Source organism: Staurois parvus, unplaced genomic scaffold, assembly GCF_062004578.1.
Source record: "Staurois parvus isolate SC_StPar_1 unplaced genomic scaffold, SC_StPar_1.0 ptg001521l, whole genome shotgun sequence".
In the NCBI taxonomy this organism is placed as follows: Eukaryota; Metazoa; Chordata; class Amphibia; order Anura; family Ranidae; genus Staurois; species Staurois parvus.
In genome coordinates, this window is record NW_028319317.1 from 537080 (window position 1) to 557841 (window position 20762).

Genomic DNA, 20762 nt, shown 5'->3' on the forward strand with positions numbered 1-20762 from the left:
AGCTTTATGTTGGTGGTATTTAATCACCTCGGGGGGTTTTATTTTTTCTTAAACCAAAAACCATTTAAAATTTTGAAAAAAAAACAAACATTTTTTTTCTTGGTTTTTGTTATAAAATTTTGTAAATAAGTGATTTTTCTCCTTCACTGATGTGCGCTAATGAGGCTGCAGTGATGGGTGGCACTGATGAGAAGGCACTGGTAGGTGGCACTGATGGGCATTGACAGGCATCACTAATGGGCACTGAAAGGCAGCACTGATACATGGCACTGATTGGCAGCACTGAAAGGCAGCTCAGATGGGCACTGATGAGAGGGCACTGGTAGGTGGCACTGATGGGCATTGACAGGCATCACTAATGGGCACTGAAAGGCAGCACTGATACATGGCACTGATTGGCAGCACTGAAAGGCAGCTCAGATGGGCACTGATGAGAGGGCACTGGTAGGTGGCACTGATGGGCATTGACAGGCATCACTGACGGGCACTGAAAGGCAGCACTCATGGCACTGATAGGTGGCACTGACTGGCATTGATAGGTGGCACTGATGGGTGACACTGAAAGGCAGCTCAGATGGGCACTGATATGTGGCCTTGATGTGGCACTGATGAGCACTGGCAGGTGGCATGGATGAGCACTGAGAGCTGCTACTGATGGACACTGACAGGTGGCACTGCTGGGGCTACACTGATCATCAGGACACACTGATCATCAATGCTCTGATGATCAGTGTAGATGTCCCCTCCGAGGAATGCCGATTGCCGGCTCTCTTCTCCTCTGTCAGTGTGACAGCTCGTGGGGAGAGAAATGCCGATAACTGGCATTACCCTGTTTACATGTGATCAGCTGTGATTGGACACAGCTGATCACATGACCGAGCCGACATCTTCAGCTCTTTCTGTGGATTGGTGATCCGCTGTGTCCGAGGGACACCGCACACTGCCGATCGCCGCGCTCCAGGAGCCGAGCATGCGCGGTTAGAATGGGAGGAGGTCATACAACGTCCTATCAGATCGAGAGAACCGCCTTGTGTCCATCATATTACTATATATGGCGGGCGGGAGGTGGTTAAAGCACTAGATCAATGCTTTTTTTTTTTTTTTTTTTTTTTTGATCCAATGCTTTATATTGCAGAGGAGGGATGTGGGGTCTTAGTGACCCCATATCTCTCCATAAAGAGGACCTGTCACTAATTATTTCTATCACAGGGGATGCATGCATAAGAATAAAAGTGATTTAAAACCACTAAAACATTAAATACATTTTTAAAAAGTTTAAAGTTTTTTTTTTGTTTAAACTTTTTTTTTTTCAATTTATTTTATTACTTTTTAAAGTGCTCACACGTAGTGGTGAACACATATGTAGGCCACGGCCACATATGTAAATTGTGTTCAAACCGCACACCTGAGGTATCACCACGAACGTCCGAGTGAGAGCAATAATTCCCACACTAGGCCTCTTCTGTAACTTCTCACTGCTGACCTGGAGACATTTTTAAAACATCACCTGTGAAGATTTTTAAGTACCGCAGTTTCACGCCATTCCACGAGTGTGCGCAGTTTTACAGCGTGACATGTTGGGTATCTATTTACTCGCCGTAATTGGGGTATATATATATATTTTTTTTGTATTTTTTTTTTTTAATCATTAAAGTGTATTTTTTTTCCAAACAAAATTGCGTTTGAAAAATCTATTAATTTTTAAAAACTGCACATTGCGTTTTTGGTTTTCGGCCAAGTGCATTTTGAATTTTCGGTTTCGGCATCAGAAATTTCACTTCGGTGCACCACTAATTATCACCATTTTTATCCGGCATTTTTTTAGCTTAAAAAAACCCCCCAAAAAACAAAAAAAAAACCCCTCCAGCGTGCTTGGAGCTTAAATGTTTGTGTGAGTTCGGGTTCACATTAATGTGGTATGGGAAGCACTGCAGATCCTGCGCGTTTCCCACACTGCATTGCGTTCGCACGGCGTTCATGCAGTCTGGTGCGGGAGTCCATGATAAATGAATGACATCCTGAAATAGATAACAAAACACAATGCTATTTCCAGAAATCTCAGCGCATGGGTGACAACTCCTGTGATATGCGATTCAAATGCGGATTAAAAAAAAAAAATGGTCCTGCACTTTTTTTGGAGCGGATGCGATGCAATTTGAATATAGCGCAGATCGCAGTGCACAGATATTGCATGTAATTCGCACAGGACTGCGGGGCAGTGTGCCGGCCACAGGGATGCGGGGCAGTGTCCCGGCCGCAGGTCTGCGGGGCAGTGTGCCGGCCGCAGGGCTGCGGGGCAGTGTGCCGGCCGCAGGGCTGCGGGGCAGTGTGCCGGCCGCAGGGCTGCGGGGCAGTGTGCCGGCCGCAGGGCTGCGGGGCAGTGTGCCGGCCGCAGGGCTGCGGGGCAGTGTGCCGGCCGCAGGGCTGCGGGGCAGTGTGCCGGCCGCAGGGCTGCGGGGCAGTGTGCCGGCCGCAGGGCTGCGGGGCAGTGTGCCGGCCGCAGGGCTGCGGGGCAGTGTGCCGGCCGCAGGGCTGCGGGGCAGTGTGCCGGCCGCAGGGAGGCGGGGCAGTGTGCCGGCCACAGGGCTGCGGGGCAGTGTGCCGGCCACAGGGAGGCGGGGCAGTGTGCCGGCCACAGGGAGGCGGGGCAGTGTGCCGGCCACAGGGAGGCGGGGCAGTGTGCCGGCCACAGGGAGGCGGGGCAGTGTGCCGGCCACAGGGAGGCGGGGCAGTGTGCCAGTATTAAAGAGATTCTAAACATTCATTTTTTTTTTTGTATTGTAAAATGACAAACCTGTCTATACTTACCTGCTCTTTGTAATGGTTTTACACGGAGCAGCCCGGATCCTCCTCTTCTCGGGTCCCCCGCAGGCTCTCCTGGCTCCTCCCTGTCTGTCGGGTGCCGCCATAGCATGCAGCTTGCTATGTCCATTCACACACAGAGCCGCGTCTTGGCCCTGCCCCCTCTCTTTCCTCATTGGCTGTGATTGATAGCAGTGGAAGCCAATGGCTCTCGCTTGCTGTCTCAGCCAATGAGGAGGCGGAGACCTGGAACAGCCGAGGCTGTCATTCACATTGCTGGATTTCATTGGGGCTCAGGTAAGTATTGAGGGGGCTGGGGGGGGGCACTGCTGCACACAGATTTTTTTTTTGCCTTCATGCATAGAAGACATAACTTGAACTACATTAACCACTTCCTGTCCGGCCCATGTATATAAATGGCTGGACGGTGGCAGTCCAGGGGCGGGTTGCCGTTCATAAACGGTGCCCTCTATTTTGGACTGGGAGCCTGCAGCACCGCAATCAGACACAGTGGGACACCGATCGTCGTACGGGACCTCTGTACGAGGTCCCGATCATGTGATCCCTGATTCGCCAATCAGTGATCACATGCAGAATAGTAAGCAAGATGTCACTTCTGACATCATTGCTTACTACGTGTGAAATCTGTGAATGATCACAGAGGTCACATGGTACAGGGCTATTCACAACAGCCTTGTACCATGTGACAAGCTGTGACCAATCACAGCTCACACAGTAGTTCTCAATGGCTGCAAGAATGCAGCCAGTGAGAAGGAGAAATGATTGCCTGTACAGCCTTTATGGGTGTAAAAGCAATCCGTGTAAAAAAAAATAAAAATCTTCATCACCCCCCACAAGTAGTACAGTGTCACTATGGCGACACTGTGCTGCTAGGGTGACCGTATGTAAACAAAACCCATAAATAATATAAAAATGTAAACATTTTTTTAAAAAGATTATAATATTTGGGTTATTTTGTTTTTACTAAAAAGATAACCGAATATGAAGAAATATTATTTATTTGCAAAATTTTATAAGAAAAACACTTTTTTTTTTCAAAATTTTTGGACTTTTTCATTTACATAGCAAAAAAATAAAAATCCCAGCGGTGAATAAATACCCCCGAAAGAAAGCTCAATTTGTGGGGGAAAAAAAGGACGTAAATTTAATTTGGGTGCAGCGTTGCATGACCGCGCAATTGTCAGTTAAAGTAAAGCAGTGGCATAACACAAATAGCTTGGTCAGGAAGTGACTGCACTCTTCAGTTTTAGTAAATCTCCCCCTGTAAGTATGTAAACGTTACCCCCTTCCTGCCCCCAGGCCAATTTTCAGCTTTCAACGCTATCACACTTTGAATGAGAATTGCGCGGTCATGCAACACTGTACCCATATGAATTTTTTTACCATTTTTTTGAGACAGATAAATCTTTATTTTGGTGGTATTTATTCACCGCTGGGATTTTTATTTTTTTTCACTATGTAAATGAAAATGTCCAAACATTTAACAAAAAAGTGTTCTTATAGAATTTTGCAAATAAATATTTCATAATAAATCTTGGCCAAAATTTATTCCGTTATCTTTTTAGTAAAAAAAAAAATAACCTGAATTAGTTTATAACCAAAAATTACATTTTTTAACCTTTTTTATTTTTTTACATTTTTATTTTATTTTTTTATATTTGTTTTTTGTTTTTTTTGTTTTGTTTTTTTACATACTGTCACCCTAGCAGTACAGTGGGGGGGGTGATGAAGTTTTTTTTTTTTTTCCTTTACACTGATTGCTTTTACACCCATAAAGGCTGTAAAAGCAATAATTTCTCCTTTTCTCTGGCTGCCTTCTTGCAGCCATTGAGAAACACTGTGTGAGTTGTGATTGGTCACAGCTTGTCACATGGAACAAGGCTGTTGTGAATGGCCCTGTACCATGTGACCTCTGTGATCGTTCACAGATTTCACACGTAGTATTCTACTACTATTGGCCAATCAGTGATCACATGATCGGGACCTCGCAGAGAGATCCCGTATGACGATCGGTGTTCCACTGTGTCTGGAGGACGAACAGTCAGGGGTGGGGAGGTCGTTTATAAACAGCCACACACACCTGCACTGCCACCGTGTGGCCATTTATATACATGGGGCGGACGGGAAATGGTTAAGACAGTCTTTTTCCTCACAAACCTGGTTGTGGTGATCTGTGGGCGGAGGGTTATTGGAATCTAGAAACTTCCTTTAAAAATATGGAGCCCTCAGATCCGATTTCTCGATGTGAATGACTATGGAATAAAAAGTACTCCTACTCTTCTTATCCAAATGCTGCATTGTGCATCGATATACCTCCTCCGATCCAAGCTGTCCAGACAGTGTCGTCACCTGCTGACTTGGCAGGCAGAGTAAGAAGTGCAAGAAGACAATGAGTTCCCCAAGCAAATGTCTCTGTGCCCAGCTAACATGGACTGTGGGAACATGGAAGAAACTGTGAGGGTTCTGCTAGAACTGAGCTAACTTGCACTAAACAGGAGGGGAGGACAAGGAGAGAAAGCAAAGGGGAAAAAAATTCCTTCCTGATCCCCCCAAGAGGCAATCGGATATTCCCTGTTAACACATATTCACCTACATACACGTTTGGCTGCAAGCATGGGGAAGCAGGGGCGCTTTAATTTTTATTTTTTTTTTTTAACTTCTATTTTACACTGTTTCTTTTTTTCTTTTCTTTTTTTTTTTTCAGTTTTTGATTTACTTGCTTGCTTTCACAAGAGATAAACAACATTCTTGACAGGTCCTCTTTATGGAGAGATTTGGGGACCTCTCTTAATGGCCTCCAGAGCAGCGAATCAGACAAAGCTTGGTCTGGTCAGCTGCTTTACAGGCTGCCAGGGCCAGTAGAGGCGCCCCCGGGGCCAGTAGAGGCGCCCCCGGGGCCAGTAGAGGCGCCACCGTCCAGTAGAGGCGCCCCCCGGGCCAGTAGAACCGAAACCAGAAGTGAGAAAATACTCATTGCTTCTGGTTTCTTAGATGATAGAGATCATCAGGGGACCTTCCGGCCCTCAGTGATCTCTATGGTCAGCCAAGCACAATCTGTGGCTGCAATCCCTGGGTTCTCCAGTGGGAAGGGCAAGCCCGAGAAAGGGGCCACAGGGCTGGCTTTAGCGGGGTTGTCCAGGGCATCTTAGATTGTCCTCCCACAGCTGAAATCGATTGACAGGCCGGGAGACTCGGGGTCTGCAGCGTTGAAAATGACACAGCGCCATGTTTGGTAGGCCAAGAGAATGCCCGGTCTGTCATGCCCATTGCCAGCTACAATCCCTGTTGCATCATGGGAATTGTGGTTTGTTCCTGCATCTCTGCACACTGAATGGAGGTGACATTGTCACTTTACGAATACCTCCTCATGGTGCCTGGACTGGGCTGCGGTATCAAAGTGATGATGTCACAGACTTTAATAAGGCAATATAGTAATGCAGGCCATAGACGGGTCGAAAATCGTCCAATTTTTTTCAGCCAAAAAAAAAAATCGGTCGATTTTCGCACCATTAGTGGGTTAATTGGTCGGCCGTTTTTCGGGGTTTTGGCACATTTTTTTTTATCGGTAAAGTTGGGAAAAAAAGGCAGATTTTACCGGCAATGATGGGCAAATCGGCCGATCGTTTTACCAATAAACAAATCTGTGCATGAGCCGTGACCTGGAAGAAGAAGAAACAAAAGAAGAAACAAAAGAAGAACAGGAAGAAACAGAGGAAGGATAAGAAGAAGAAACCGAAAAGAAACAGAAGAAGAGGAAGAAACAAAAGAAGAGGAAGAAACAAAAGAAGAGGAAGAAACAAAAGAAGAGGAAGAAACAAAAGAAGAGGAAGAAACAAAAGAAGAGGAAGAAACAAAAGAAGAGGAAGAAACAAAAGAAGAGGAAGAAACAAAAGAAGAGGAAGAAACAAAAGAAGAGGAAGAAACAAAAGAAGAGGAAGAAACAAAAGAAGAGGAAGAAACAAAAGAAGAGGAAGAAACAGAAGAGGAAGAAACCGAAAAGAAACAGAAGAGGAAGAAACAGAAGAGGAAGAAACAGAAGAGGAAGAAACCGAAAAGAAACCGAAGAGGAAGAAACCGAAGAGGAAGAAACAGAAGAGGAAGAAACAGAAGAGGAAGAAACAGAAGAGGAAGAAACAGAAGAAGAGGAAGAAACAGAAGAAGAGGAAGAAACCGAAGAAGAGGAAGAAACCGAAGAAGAGGAAGAAACCGAAGAAGAGGAAGAAACCGAAGAAGAGGAAGAAACCGAAGAAGAGGAAGAAACCGAAGAAGAGGAAGAAACCGAAGAAGAGGAAGAAACCGAAGAAGAGGAAGAAACCGAAGAAGAGGAAGAAACCGAAGAAGAGGAAGAAACCGAAGAAGAGGAAGAAACCGAAGAAGAGGAAGAAACCGAAGAAGAGGAAGAAACCGAAGAAGAGGAAGAAACCGAAGAAGAGGAAGAAACCGCAGAAGAGGAAGAAACCGCAGAAGAAGAAGAAACCGCAGAAGAAGAAGAAACCGCAGAAGAAGAAGAAACCGCAGAAGAAGAAGAAACCGCAGAAGAAGAAGAAACCGCAGAAGAAGAAGAAACCGCAGAAGAAGAAGAAACCGCAGAAGAAGAAGAAACCGCAGAAGAAACCGCAGAAGAAGAAGCAGAAGAAGAAGCAGAAGAAGCAGAAGAAGAAGCAGAAGAAGCAGAAGAAGCAGAAGAAGCAGAAGAAGAAGCAGAAGAAGAAGAAGAAGCGGAAGAAGAAGAAGAAGAGGAAGAAACAGAAGGATAAGAGGAAGAAACAGAAGAAGAAACAGAAGGATAAGAAGAAGGATAAGAAGAACAACAAACAGAAGAATTCCAGTCCGCTATTATATTTTATATGAAAAGTCTTGCGGTTGCAACAATGTATCCATTTGTATCCAAATAAAAACATCTGTATCCAAAATGGATACATTGTTGCAACCGCAAGACTTTTTCATGTCAAATATAATAGCGGAGCTCTCTGCAGGGACAGAAGTAATTAAATGCTGGCTGTAGATGGGACAAAAATCGGCCGATTTTTTCTTTTTTTTTTTTTTTTTTACCATTGGTGGTAACGTCGGCCTACTGAACGACCGATTTTTCGTTTTTGTTTTTTTAAACGGCCAGTTTTCGACCTGTCTATGGCCTGCATAAGAAACCAGGACAGTTGTAATGTGCAGAAGGCAAGGAACTATGGGCAAGCTGAGAAAGCAACCCATCTGGTTCAGCATTCTGGATGTGCAAAGCCTGACCACAGTTCTACTTTAATCAGGACGGCACAAAAGGTAGTTTGTAACCAAGAAAAAAAAATAATTAAAATTTTGTAGAAAAAAAAAGTCTTTCTTGGATGCTGAAATGCTGTGTTTGTGTTGCAGCCCTCGGTGGGGTTCGATGACCTGGCAGCCTCGTTCACTAAAGAGGAATGGATGGAGCTGGAGGAGTGGCAGAAGGAGCTGTACAGGAACGTCATGAAGGAGACCTCGGAGACGCTGATCTCACTTGGTAAGACGCATCTCCTGGTAATAAAGCCGGCCGCTCTGTGTCTGGGAGGATTTTACTGACTCAAAAGCTCGCCAGCACCCCATAAGAGATTTAATGAAGGGGTCTAAGTTCTGTGACCACACGGGGTCCCCCTCTTATAGTGGTTCTAAAGGCAGAATTTTTTTTTACCTTTTTAACCACCTCCTGTCTGGCCCATGTATATAAACGACCGGACGGTGGCAGTGCAGGGTCGGGTGACCATTTATAAACGGCCTCCCTGCCCCCTGCTTGTGCGCGCTCCCTGGGAGCACGCAGCACCATGATCCGGTGCCCGCTGTGTCCTCCGGACACAGTGGAACACCAATCGTCATACGGGACATCTGTCTGAGGTCCTGATCATGTGATTACTGATTGGCCAATCAGCGATCACATGCAGAATAGTAAGCAAGATATCACTTCTGACATCATTGCTTACTACGTGTGAAATCTTTGATCACAGAGATCACATGGTACAGGGCCATTCACAACAGCCTTGTACCATGTGACAAGCTGTGACCAATCACAGCCCTCACAGTATTTCTCAATGGCTGCAAGAATGCAGCCAGAGAGAAGGAGAAATGATTGCTTTTACAGCCTTTATGGGTGTAGAACCAATCTGTGTAAAAAAAAAAAAAATTCTTCATCACCCCCCACAAGTAGTACAGTGTCACCCAGATTTTTTTTCAGATTTTTAGGCTATGTTCACATCTGTGCAGGTGGTGCCGCTGCGAGTCCGCACAGAGAAATGCAACCGTACTGGGAACCTCGGCTGCATTTTCGGAAGAAATGCAGGGACTTCTTCCCTGCTTGGCACGGGAGTCCATTCAAATGAATGGTCTCTCGTGACCGTGCAAAACGCGGTCGCATATATGTGAACCAGGGCTTTTATCATACAAAAACAGCGTGCTTTGGGTGGGGGTGGTGCGGGGGTTTAACCACTTGAGCTCCGGTAGGTTTTACCTCCTTCATGGTCAGGGCATTTTTTTTTCTATTCACAGCACTGTGCTACTTTTACTGGTAATTGCGCAGTCATGTAACGCTGCACCGAAATTAAATTTATATCTTTTTTTTTTTTTTTGTTTACAAACATTTTTATTTAATGGCAGACTACAGGAACAGCACATTATACAGTTGCAAGAAAAAGTATGTGAACCCCTTGGGATTACGTGGAGTTTTGCATGAATTGGGCATAAAATGTGCTCTGAACGTAATCTAAGTCACAACAATAGAAGAACACAGTCTGCAGAACATAATACTACACAAACATTAGATGTTGCCATGGTTTAATTGCACATAACATGTAAACATTCACAGTGCAGGGAGGAAAAAGTATGTGAGGCCCTAGCTTAATGACTTCTCCCAGAGCTAATTGGAGCCAGGAGTGAGCCAACCTTGACTCCAATCAGTGTGATGATATTGGATGTGTTGCTGACAGCTGTCCTGCCCTTAAAAAACACACACACCTGTTTTGGGTTTACTGGTTTCAAGAAGCACTGTCTGATGTGAACCATGCCTCGCAGAAAAGAGCTCTCAGAAGACCTACGATCAAGAATTGTTGACTTGCATGAAGCTGGAAAGGGTTACAAAAGTATCTCCAAAAGCCTTGATGTTCATGTGTCCACGGTAAGACAGACTGTCTACAAATGGAGAAAGTTTAGCACTGTTGCTACTCTCCCTAGGCGTGGTCGTCCTGTAAAAATGACTGCAAGAGCACAGCGCAGAATGCTGCATGAGGTAAAGAAGAATCCCAGAGTGTCAGCTAAAGACCTACAGAAATCTCTGGCACATGCTAACATTTTTGTTGACACATCTACAATCAGGAAAACATTAAACAAGAATGGAGTACATGGGAGGACACCACGGAGGAAGCCATTGCTGTCCAAAAAGAATATTGCAGCACGTTTGAAGTTTGCAAAAGAGCACCTGGATGTTCCACAGCACTTCTGGCAAAATATACTGTGGACAGATGAAACCAAGATTGAGTTGTTTGGGAAGAACACACAACACTATGTGTGGAGAAAAAAAGGCACAGCACACCAACATCAAAACCTCATCCCCACTGTGAAACATGGCGGAGGGAGCATCATGGTTTGGGGGTGCTTTGCTGCCTCAGGGCCTGGACGGATTGTTGTCATTGATGGGAAAATGAATTCCAGAGTTTATCAAGACATTTTGCAGGAAAACGTACGACCCTCTGTCCACCAACTGAAGCTCCGCAGAGGATGGGTGAGGCAACAGGACAATGACCCAAAGCATACAAGTAATTCAACAAAACAATGGCTGCAACAGCACAGAATACGCCTTCTGGAGTGGCCCAGTCAGAGTCCTGACCTCAACCCGATTGAAATGCTGTGGCATGACCTTAAGAGAGCGATTCACACCAGACATCCCAAGAATATTGCTACACTGAAACAGTTTTGTGAAGAGGAGTGGTCCAAAATGACTCCAGATCGTTGTGCAGGTCTGATCTGCAACTACAGGAAACGTTTGGTTGAGGTTATTGCTGCCAAAGGAGGGTCAACCAGTTATTAGGTCCAAAGGTTCACATACTTTTTCCTCCCTGCACTGTGAATGTTTACATGTTATGTGCAATTAAACCATGGCAACATCTAATGTTTGTGTAGTATTATGTTCAGCAGACTGTGTTCTTCTATTGTTGTGACTTAGATGACGTTCAGAGCACATTTTATGCCCAATTCATGCAAAACTCCACGTAATCCCAAGGGGTTCACATACTTTATCTTGCAACTGTATATGAGGTAGAATGAACGGTGAGGAAAAGGCACATGAGTAATTTACAATGAAATAAAGATCATCACAAAAGAGTTCATGAAAGAGGTAGACAACATTGTAGGCAGATTAACCGCAATTTATATCATTTTTTTTTTTTCACTCAAATTTCTTTTGGTGGTATTTGATCACCACGGGCTTTTTAATTTTTTTTTTTTTTTTTTTTTTTTTTGTTATGTAAACCATAAAATACTGAAAATTTTGAAAAGAAAACACATTTTTTTTCTTCGTTTAAAACATATCCAATAAAGAAATCAAATTTCTTCATAAATTTAGGCCAAAATGTATTCTGTTGGTAAAAACAAAAATCAGACTGTGTTTTGATTGGTTTGTATGAAAGGTCTACAAACTATGGTGTATATACTGGAATTTTTATTTCTTATATACTAGCTGTGGCGGGGATCAGCGACCTATAGTGGGACTGTGATCGTGCGGACGAGAAATCTAGTTAGTTTCTATTATAAACTTTTGTAAATAAGTAATTTTTCTCCTTTTACTGATGTTTGCTAATGAGGTGGCACTGGTAGGCGGCACTGATGAGAAGGCACTGATAGGCGGCACTGATGAGAAGGCACTGATAGGCGGCACTGATGAGAAGGCACTGGTAGGCGGCACTGATGAGGTGGCACTGGTAGGCGGCACTGATGAGGTGGCACTGGTAGGCGGCACTGATGAGGTGGCACTGGTAGGCGGCACTGATGAGGTGGCACTGGTAGGCGGCACTGATGAGGTGGCACTGGTAGGCGGCACTGATGAGGTGGCACTGGTAGGCGGCACTGATGAGGTGGCACTGGTAGGCGGCACTGATGAGGTGGCACTGGTAGGCGGCACTGATGAGGTGGCACTGGTAGGCGGCACTGATGAGGTGGCACTGGTAGGCGGCACTGATGAGGTGGCACTGGTAGGCGGCACTGATGAGAAGGCACTGGTAAGGCGGCACTGATGGGCATTGACAGGCATCACTGATGGACACTGTAAGGCAGCACTCATATATGGCACTGATGGGTGGCACTGACTGACACTGATAGGCGGCACTAAAAGGCAGCTCTGATGGGCACTGGTATGTGGCATTGATGTGCACTGATATGTGGCATTGATGTGCACTGGTAGGTGGCACTGATGGGCATTGACAGGCATCACTGGGCACTGAAAGGCAGCACTCATATATGGCACTGATAGGCGGAACTGATAGGCGGCACTGACTGACACTGATAGGCGGCACTGACTGACACTGATAGGCGGCACTGACTGACACTGATAGGCGGCACTGACTGACACTGATAGGCGGCACTGAAAGGCAGCTCTGATGGTCACTGATATGTAGCATTGATGGACACTGGTATGTGGCATTGGTGGGCTCTGGTATGTGGCATTGGTTGGCTCTGGTATGTGGCATTGGTGGGCTCTGGTATGTGGCATTGGTGGGCTCTGGTATGTGGCATTGGTGGGCTCTGGTATGTGGCATTGGTGGGCTCTGGTATGTGGCATTGGTGGGCTCTGGTATGTGGCATTGGTGGGCTCTGGTATGTGGCATTGGTGGGCTCTGGTAGGTGGCATTGGTGGGCACTGATAGGTGGCATTGATGGGGCTACATTGATCATCAGGGCACTGAGGATCAGTCTAGATGTCCCCTCTGAAGAATGCTGCAATCTGGCACTAACTGACACTGAGTAAGAACTGACACTGACATCAAAAGTGGCACTAAGTCCTTGTTCACACTTGACTACATTACTAACTCTTCCCAAATGCTCCTATATCTGTGGGTGTCAGACAGGCATTAAAAACGCTCCCCAAGCGCCCTGTGTGCAGTTTTGGAAGCGTAAAACCACACCACAAACTTGATAAACTACAATGTTATTAACACCCCAACCGAATGGCAAATGCCCTGCCAGTGTGTTTGAGGAGCGTCACCTTAGAATGGGAGGCGTTGAAAGCCTTCAAACTCCTTCTGACTCCACAGGAGGCTTCAATTTTGAAGCCACGCAATGCTGACGCTTCATGTTTTGATAGTGTGAACAGCACTGTGCACTGCCCATAGTATCATTTGCATAGCGGTAGGAAGAAAAAAAAAAGCAACCGAAGGTCTGAGCCCCTGGGCTGGACAATGGACTCCACAATGTCCGTATCCCCACATGTGTATGAAAGGAATGCAAGCCTTGCTGCCCTCAACGGACCGGGGAAATCCAAAGAACACTGTATATGTAAAGACAAAAAGAGGGCGCAATAAAATGAGATTTATTGATAAAAAGTAAAATACTCACAAGAGAAGTAAAATCCAAATGGAAAGCATGTCACAAGAGATGCAGTGTGGTCCAAGACCCCCCTGAAGGTGGTCTGGTGGGGGACTGTAGACCTCTGGATAGCTGGTGGTTGACGTGTTTCGAGATTGGCTCTGAGGAAGAGGTACGACCTCGAAACGTGTCAGCGATCAGCTATCTAGAGGTCTACAGTCCCCCACCAGACCACCTTCAGGGGGGTCTTGGACCACACTGCATCTCTTGTGACATGCTTTCCATTTGGATTTTACTTCTCTTGTATTTTACTTTTTATCAATAAATCTCATTTTTAAAGGTAATCCTCTAGGCCCGTGCGCCCTCTTTTTGTCTTTTCATATACAGTATCATTTGCATAGGCCAGGGATCGCCAAACCTTTTAAACATAAAGCCAGTTTACTGCCCTCCCAGACTTTCGGGGGGCCGGAATGTGGCCAGTGGGAGTGCAAAATATCCTGGTGTCAGTGGGATTAAATTGTGTCCCCTGTTTGGTAGTAGGGGGAGGAATAGTGCCCCATCATTGGTGTCAGTGGGAGGAATAGTGCCCCATCATTGGTGTCAGTGGGAGGAATAGTGCCCTATCATTGGTGTCAGTAGGGGGAATAGTGCCCCATCATTGGTGTCAGTGGGAGGAATAGTGCCCTATCATTGGTGTCAGTAGGGGGAATAGTGCCCCATCATTGGTGTCAGTGAGAGGAATAGTGCCCCATCATTGGTGTCTGTGGGAGGAATAGTGCCCCATCATTGGTATCAGTGGGAGGAATAGTGCCCCATCATTGGTATCAGTGGGAGGAATAGTGCCCCATCATTGGTGTCAGTGGGAGGAATAGTGCCCCATCATTGGTATCAGTGGGAGGAATAGTGCCCCATCATTGGTGTCAGTGGGAGGAATAGTGCCCCATCATTGGTATCAGTGGGAGGAATAGTGCCCCATCATTGGTGTCAGTGGGAGGAATAGTGCCCCATCATTGGTGTCAGTGGGAGGAATAGTGCCCCATCATTGGTATCAGTGGGAGGAATAGTGCCCCATCATTGGTATCCGTGGGAGGATTAGTGCCCCATCATTGGTATCCGTGGGAGGATTAGTGCCCCATCATTGGTGTCAGTGGAAGGACTAGTGTCCCATCATTGGTATCAGTGGGAGGCATAGTGCCCCATCTTTAGTAGTGGGGGGTGGGGGGGGGGATACTGTCCAATCATTGGTGTCAGTCGGAGGAGTACTTCTCCATTGTTGGTGTCAGTGGGAAATATAGTGCCTCATTGTCAGTGTCAGGAACTATGTCCCACTGTTGCTGACAGGGAAATAATGCCCCCCCCCCCCCCAAGGGCCAGATAGAAGCAAGCAAAGGGCAGCAGTTAGGAGACCACAGGCATAGGCTTTTGAAGAGCGTTAAAAACGCCCCTCAAATGCCTGCTTTCAATGCTAGTGTGACCTATCCCTAGTACAGCGATCAGAGCTAAAACTATACACTGACACTGGCTTGGAAGGGGTTAACAGCTCGGGGTAACTTAACCACTTCCCGCCCGGCCCATGTAAACAGCTGGACGGGAGCAGTGAAGGAGCTGCTGGCCGTTTATAAACGTCCTCCCGCTTCCCTGCCTGTGTGCATTCCCTGGGAGCGCACGCCACCGAGATCTGGTGCCTACTGTGTCCTGCAGACACAGTGGAACACCGATCGCTGTACGGGACCTCTGTGTGAGGTTCCGATTCATGTGATCACTGATTGGCCAATCAGTGATCACATGCAGAGTAGTAAGCATGATGTCACTTCCTGACATTGCTTACTACTTGTGAAATCTGTGAATGATCACAGAGATCACCTGGTACAGGGCTATTTACAACAGCCCTGTACCATGTGACAAGCTGTGACCAATCACAGCTCACACAGTATTTCTCAATGGCTGCAGGAATGCAGCCAGAGAGGAGGAGAAATGATGAATACAGCCTTTATGGGTGTAAAAGCAATCAGTGTAAAAAAAAAAAAAAAAATCTTCATCACCCCCCACAAGTAGTACAGTGTCACCATGGTGACACTGTACTGCTAGGCTGACTGTATGTAAAAAAAAAAAAAACACAAAATCTAAAAAAAATTAAAATTTAACACTTTTTTTCAAAATTATAATTTTTGGTTATAAACTCATTTGCGTAATTTTTTTTTCTGTTTACTAAAAAGATAGATGAATACATTTTGGCCAAGATTTATGAAGAAAGATTATTTGCAAAATTTTATGAGAAAAAACTTTTCTCATAAAAGGGGGGGGGGGGGGGGAAGCCTCCGGACTGGAAGGGGGGGGGGGAAAGCCTCCAGACTGAAAGGGGGGGGGGAAGCCTCCGGACTGAAAGGGGGGGGGGGGAAAGCCTCCGGACTGAAAGGGGGGGGGGAGCCTCCGGACTGAAAGGGGGGGGGGGAGCCTCCGGACTGAAAGGGGGGGGGGAAAGCCTCCGGACTGAAAGGGGGGGGGGGAAAGCCTCCGGACTGAAAGGGGGGGGGGGAGCCTCCGGACTGAAAGGGGGGGGGGGAAGCCTCCGGACTGAAAGGGGGGGGGGAAGCCTCCGGACTGAAAGGGGGGGGGGGAAGCCTCCGGACTGAAAGGGGGGGGGGGGAAGCCTCCGGACTGGAAGGGGGGGGGGAGAAGCCTCCGGACTGGAAGGGGGGGGGGGGGGAAGCCTCCGGACTGGAAGGGGGGGGGGGAAGCCTCCGGACTGGAAGGGGGGGGGGGAAAAGCCTCCGGACTGGAAGGGGGGGGGGAAGCCTCCGGACTGGAAGGGGGGGGAAGCCTCCGGACTGGAAGGGGTTAAGGAGTTAAGTGTGTGCTGATTTCTACTTTTACTGAAGGGAATAGAAATGTGATTGGACACAGCCGATCAGCAGGTCCTGGCCATGAATCATTGGCCGGGGCCTGCTGACAATATCCCGCTGCTCAATCACAGCGGGAGCTGGTGGGTGGGGACGCATACGCACCCTGAACCCGGAAGAGGCTAGCGATGTACAGGTACGCTACGTGCCTGTAGGACCCACCCATCCGCAGTACATTGCGGGCGGTAATGAAGCAGTTGAAGGGTCCTCCATTCTTGGCACTATTAAACATGCGTACTGCACTTGGCACTCCCCTTCTTGCGCACACCGTTCCCACTCGAGCAGTAATATGCCAGTACTTGTTTGTACTTTCCTCCCGTGTGATCCTGTATTATGTGTTCCTAATCCGCGCTCTCTTGTCGTCTATGCAGGTGAGGGGCTCGTAGAGAAGGCCATCGGTGACAAGACATCTGCAGAGGTGGACGGTGCTCCCAGCCTGGGTGCAGATTGTACAAATATCGTACCGCTCTGTGCTGAGGAAGCGGTGGGTGGAGGGGAAGGGCCGCTGACTCCGACACTGGACACTGCTGAGGGGAAGACGGCCGCTTTTACTGAGGGCGTGGATAAGATCCGGATGACGTTCCTGGACCGTTCTAACGCCAGTAACACCCAGCGGCCTCACGCCTGCGCGGAATGCAGTAAGGTCTTTTACAACAAGCGAACATTGAAGGCCCACCTGCAGGCCCACCTAGGGGAGCGATCGTACATTTGTAACGTGTGCGGGAAGTGTTTCCGGCGGCACACGTCGCTCCTTATTCATGAACGCATTCACACCGGGGAGCGCCCCTATCACTGCACACAGTGTGGAAAAAGCTTTGTGCAAAGGCAGCACCTGAGCACGCACCAGAAAACCCACACAGGAGAGAAGCCTTTCCAGTGCACAGACTGTGGTAAAGGCTTCCGATGGCGCTCTGAGCTGCTGAAACACCAGAAGGTCCACCAGGAAGAGGTGGGTTAAAGGCTGGGGTGGAGGCAGTACACTGTAAAGACAGCGGGTGCTGGTATTTATATGTATGCTCTTGTTTAGTGTCAGCAGGTTGTTGTTGAAGAGTAGAGTGTTCTATGACAGGTCCTCATTATCTAAAGCAGCACAGCTTAACTTCTTCCCGACCGCCCTATAGCAGAAATACTGCTACAGGGCGGCACGGGTGCGCAAAATCATGTGTATATAATGTGATTTCGCATTTCCAGATAGGGGGCGCGTGCGACTGTCAATCACCGGGTCCCGGCTGGTGATTATTTGCCGGCGCCCAGTGATTACCGAGCATTTTTGATGGGGAGGAGAACCGTTTGTAAACAAAACGGTTCTCCTCCCTGTCGGCTCATGCACACTGCTTTGCATGGCTGTGCAGAGCAGTGTGATTGCTGTTTTACATAGGGCTGTGTCTGTGCTTCACTGTACACAGTTAACCCTTTGATCGCCCTTCATGTTTTTTTTTTTTTAGCTGGGGATGTCCGTGACACCAAGTCAGTCCCCCCCCAGTGTCAGAATGCCCACCGCAGTCCCTCTATAAGTCGCTGATCGCTGCCATTACTAGTTATTCTGACTCAGCTACCAGGCCATAAACTTTATCTCCAGCCATGTATACATCTATACCACGTGGTGTTGAATTTATCCCTTGCATCGGGTCAGATAGTTTAACTCAATGATAAACTTGCATGTTGAGGATGTCAGATGAGGAAACCCATTTGAATGTTCCGTTTAATGGAGAGTAATCATAGGTAGAAAAACATTAATGTTGTAGCCTCATGGAAAGATGCAATCGGTAAGACAGGATACAGTGGAATGATTACAGAGAGAGGCGGGGGGAGGAGTGTACACAAGACACAGAGCAATAATTAAAAGTGATGGTCACAGAGACATAATAATAAATCAAATAGTGTAACACAACACTAGTAAAAATAAAAAAAAATCCCAATATCTATACCTCCATTTGTAAACGCTATAACTTTCATGTAAACCAATTAATTTACATGTATTGGGATTTTTTTTAGCAAAGACACGAAGCCGAATACTTTTTGGCCTAAATATATGATGAAATTTGATTTTTTAATATAAAAAACGCACAGGTGATTAAATACCTCCGAAAGAAAGCTCTATTTGGGGGGGGGGGGGGGAAAGGATGTAAATTTCATTAGCATTGCATGACCATGCAATTGTCAGTTAAAGTAACGCAGCGCCATAACGCAAAAAATGGCCCGGCTAGGAAGGGGGGTGAATCCTTAGGAGGGCAAGTGGTTGAAGCGGAACTATACTCACCTCACCTCCAGCGATGCGATGTCCCGCAGCTTCCCTCCCAGCTGCTGACTTTTTTTGGGCGGCTGGCTTCGGGTCTCAATCGCCGGCCACTGTCATTGGCCGGGTAAGGATGACGTCACGCATGCAGGTGTTTAGTTAAATTTGGCATTGCCGAATATGTACGGTGAGCTGCGCATGCGTGGCTCAGTGTTCAGGAGTGAACAAGCAGGTAAGTCACTTTAATACAGAAGAGACAAAGCATGTCTTTTCTGCATCAAAAATCTTGCCTGTTCACCAATATTTTTATTTTTTTTACCTAGAGTTTCACTTTAAAATAATTATAAACCCATATTTTTTTAAAAAATAATAAGCATGTTATACTTCTCTGCTCTGTGCTGTGCTTTTGCACAGAGCATCCCCGATCTGCCTTTTCTGGGGTTCCCTGCCAGGAGTGTGCCCACCATAGCAAACTGCCTGCTTCAGGGGCATACTTGTGGACTCGCACTGGAGCTGGCTCTGTGTCCACTGGAACATAGAGTGTGGCTCGGCTCCGCCCCCCCCCCTCACTCCCTGCTCACTGCAACTAATTGACAGCAGTGGGAGCCAATGGCTTCCGCTGCTGTCTCTGAGCCTATGAGAAGAGAGAGCACCTCTGCTTTTGTGCACAGCAATGGATCGAGATGGGGCTTCGATAAGTAGAATGGGGGGGCTTGGGCGAAGGGGAGCTGCCCCCTGAAGGCTTTTGTACCTTAATGCAAAGAATGCATCGAAGGAAAAAAAAACCTTCAGCCCCTAGAGCGACTTTAACACCATGACATGCATTTTAACCCCTTCACGCCGGCACCTCCCGGCCCTTTAAGAGTTTCAGGAGGCGGAGTTTAGGATCATGTGACTGCTGTGACACGCCGTCACAGGATCGGGAAAGGTCCCAATCGAAAGAAGAGATCGGGACCTTTCCGTGAGTACCGGACATACGTGCCGGGAGTGCGCAGGGCGGGCGCTCTTGGCACATATGTCCTTTTTTAACAGAACACAAATGTGCGGCCGCTCGGCGTCTAGGCCTAGACGCCGGGAGGACGCACGTTTGCGTTCGGCCGGCGTGAAGAGGTTAATAAATGAAAAAAGGCCAGAAATTTTGAAAGGAAAAGCATTTTTTTAGTACAAAATTTTGCAAATAAATCATACATTTCGACATAAATCTAGGCCAAAATGTATTCTGCTACCATTTTTTGGTAAAAAAAATACGTTTTATAGCAAAAAAAAATATTTTTTACATTATGTATTTTTTTTTACATGCCATCACCCTAGCAATACAGTGTCACCATAGTGACACTGTTTTACATGTGGGCGATAATCAGGATTGTTTTTTTTTTTGTTTTTTTTATTTACACTGTAAATGCTTTTACAGGCTAGCTGTAAAAGCAATCATTTCTCACGCTGTCTGAGCAAGTGAGAAATACTGTGAGAGCTGTGATTGGTCACAGCTTATCACTTGGTATAAGATTGCTGTGATTGGGCCAGGTACCATGTGATCTCTGTGATCGATCATAGAGATCACAGTAGTAAACAATGATGCCAGGAAATTAAATTTTTACTACTGTGCATGTTATCGCTGATTGGCCGGTACACCGATCCGAGTTTCACTGTGTCTACCGGGAGCACGCACACGCGGCGGATGCTGGGGGACGTTAACCCCCCTGGAGGTATTCCCGAGTGTAGCTCGGGGTAAAGTTTCAGTACCACAAGCGGTAACCCCGAGCTACACTTGGGAATACCATGCAGCATTGCTCCGGGATCCCTCGATCACTTACCTTGTTCTTCGCTCCCGCGATGTCCCCCCTGCAGTGTCCCCGGCAATGTTCTCCGGTCAATGCCGGGTTCCGTTCCCTGTGACGTTATGACGTACGGGGGATGGAACTGGCGGGAAATTTGAAAATGACAAAAAGTGACATTCACTGAATACACTAAAATCACATAGTATAACATTCCTGTATCAAACCATTTCACATACATTTTGTCCCGAGTGCTTTGTCCGGCGCTCTGCCTGCATCTTTACTGTTCTTTCTGACGGGAAACTGAGAAACGTCCATGGCGTCCAAAAAGCTTTCCTTTAGGACAAAAGTGGTTTTAGACCGGCTAGAGAACAGCGATAGTAAATCAGAACCACTTGCAGAATTGAGTGATAATGATTTGTGGGGGAAATTCCTCATCAGACACTGAAAACGATTCTGCGACTGAGCTCAGCGATGTGCGAACTTGGCGCTATATTT

The 20762-nt window shown here is 46.9% G+C and overlaps 1 protein-coding gene and 1 pseudogene across 1 annotated transcript in view; both read left to right on the top strand.

The window, feature by feature from the left end:
- Nucleotides 1-20762, top strand: part of LOC149435412 (uncharacterized) — a 73728-nt gene that overhangs the window by 19867 nt on the left and 33099 nt on the right. Inside the window, 2 exon segments of the mRNA XM_089662702.1 lie at nucleotides 8188-8314; nucleotides 16625-17202. Of these exon segments, the coding sequence (XP_089518828.1) occupies nucleotides 8188-8314; nucleotides 16625-17202 (705 nt within the window).
- On the top strand, nucleotides 6546-7674 carry LOC149435413 (uncharacterized; annotated as a pseudogene).